Source organism: Rhagoletis pomonella, unplaced genomic scaffold, assembly GCF_013731165.1.
Source record: "Rhagoletis pomonella isolate Grant_MI unplaced genomic scaffold, Rhpom_1.0 Rhpom_scaffold_00004, whole genome shotgun sequence".
Classification (NCBI taxonomy): Eukaryota; Metazoa; Arthropoda; class Insecta; order Diptera; family Tephritidae; genus Rhagoletis; species Rhagoletis pomonella.
The window spans coordinates 63,549,182-63,551,390 of NW_023458558.1; the positions used below are offsets into that span (position 1 = coordinate 63,549,182).

Here is a 2,209-nt window from a genome sequence, read left to right on the forward strand (position 1 = left end):
TAGAGGTTCTTATTTATTAAAAGTAATTTGGGAATTTTTGTGTTTTCTGTAGGCTTTACCGACAAGTCTGCCGGTATTGCTCAACTTGGTTTGGGTCACAGTTATTCGCGCGCCAAAGTCAAGTTTAATGTCCATCGTTCAGACAATATGATTATACAGTCGATTGCATTACTTGATCAACTGGATAAAGATGTAAACACATTTTCTATGCGTATTCGCGAGTGGTATTCGTACCACTTCCCAGAGTTGGTTAAAATTGTTCCTGATAACTACCTGTTTGCTAAAACAGCCAAGTATATCAAAGACCGTAAAAGTCTTACACAAGACAAACTTGAAGAACTTGAAGAAATTGTTATGGATTCTGCAAAGGCACAAGCTATTATAGATGCCGCGAAGATGTCAATGGGCATGGATATTTCTATAGTAGATTTAATTAACATTGAATTGTTTGCCGAGAGAGTTGTGCGACTTTCTGAATATCGTAAGAAAATGGCCACATATTTGCATAATAAGATGGAAGCCGTTGCGCCAAATTTGCAATCACTAATTGGTGATCAAGTTGGTGCTCGCCTGATTTCTCATGCCGGAAGCTTGACCAACTTGGCCAAATATCCGGCATCAACAGTCCAAATTTTAGGAGCAGAAAAAGCACTTTTTCGCGCTTTGAAAACTCGTTCGAACACACCCAAGTATGGCTTGCTCTATCATTCGTCTTTCATTGGCCGTGCGGGTTTAAAGAATAAAGGACGTATATCACGATTCTTGGCTAACAAATGTTCTATTGCTTCCCGTATAGACTGTTTCCTCGAGAAACCCACAAGTGTGTTTGGTGAAACACTTAAGCAGCAAGTGGAGGATCGGCTAAAATTCTATGAATCCGGTGAAGTACCTCGAAAAAATATTGAAGTAATGAAGGAGGCTATAGATGCAGCCGAAAAAGAAGTTAATAGTGATGTTCTTGAGACACAAACATTGAAAAAGAAGAACAAGAAGAAAAAACGCAAGGCTGAAGAACTGGAAACTGATAATGGAATACAAGACAGTAAAGCCAATGGCAATGCTGAAGAAGTCAATGAAACTGTCATGGAAGAAAACGGCGAAGGTGAGCCTAAGAAGAAGAAAAAGAAGAAGAAGAATAAGAATAAGGATACTGAAGCTTGAAAGTATAAACGAAGTCTCGTGAATTAGGATATCCGCATTGACAAAAAATATATAAAGAGCGAATGTATTTGTTGGCTATGTTAAACCCGACCTAATATATTTTAAAGTTAAGTTGATAAAATATGCTCTTCTTCAGTTGTATTTAGTTAATACAGTGTTCGAATGAGGCGATTTTCTAGGCAATGTTAGAGGCGATTAGATGAATCAAAAGTTGGCTGCACCCAACTTCATTGAAAGCGATTAGTTGAAATGCCGTTCACACCAGGCGATTGTTTCTTTCAACTTTAAAGTTGCCTATAAAATCACTATATGCGACACCGTGTAAGGAATTACAATTTGCATACTTATCCAATCTGAGAGTAGTATAAGTGACAACTTTTAAATAAATAACAATACTTATACACTTACATATATATATATGTACATACATATAACGAAAACAAAAACAAAAACAAAAACTGGAGCAAAAGTAAGTAAAAAGTTTAAGAACTGCGCACTGCCTTAAGTATATTTAATAATAACTAGTATCGCCCAGTTGTCGAAATTCGACATCTTTTTTTATACACTTTTGAATTTGACGTGTCACCAATACTAACTTCTTTATGCGAATTACTATTTTGAAGTCCACCAGCATAATTCATGGCGAATTTACAGGAAAACTTAAAATCGAATTACGAACGTTAATAACGGATTGATTAATGCGAATTCTACCAAGTCTCCTTTCTTCAGTAGCTTTTGCATATTTATTTGTATGTATAGATGAGATGTTCGAACATCTCACTAACTAATATGTCAAACATATACCAATTCAGACTGAAAATAAGTTTTTCCATTATATTTGTTTGAGGGCCTCTTGGAGGTTAAAAACTAAATTGCCCACATCTACAAAAACTTTCTTTTTTCATCAGAATCGTTAACGGTTGAGAAAGTATCTTGAAGGTTTACAACAAAAGATAATATTTCCTTCTCTAATGGCGGTTTCATACGGGTTTTTATCAAGACTGGGCCAGAGACCAATATTTTTTCATCACACGATTGGGCTACCAAG

General features: G+C 35.9%; 1 protein-coding gene across 2 annotated transcripts in view; it reads left to right on the plus strand.

Moving 5' to 3' along the window:
• The window catches only part of LOC118737971 (nucleolar protein 56), a 5,466-nt gene extending 3,896 nt beyond the window's left edge, over nucleotides 1-1,570 (plus strand). The window contains exon 3 of one of the 2 annotated variants that reach the window (XM_036468815.1): nucleotides 53-1,570. In XM_036468815.1, the coding sequence (XP_036324708.1) occupies nucleotides 53-1,161 (1,109 nt within the window). In that variant the 3' untranslated portion in view covers nucleotides 1,162-1,570. The remainder of the gene's footprint in view (nucleotides 1-52) is intronic. The other variant, XM_036468814.1, reaches the window with a different exon arrangement.
• Nucleotides 1,571-2,209: the final 639 nt, after the last annotated feature.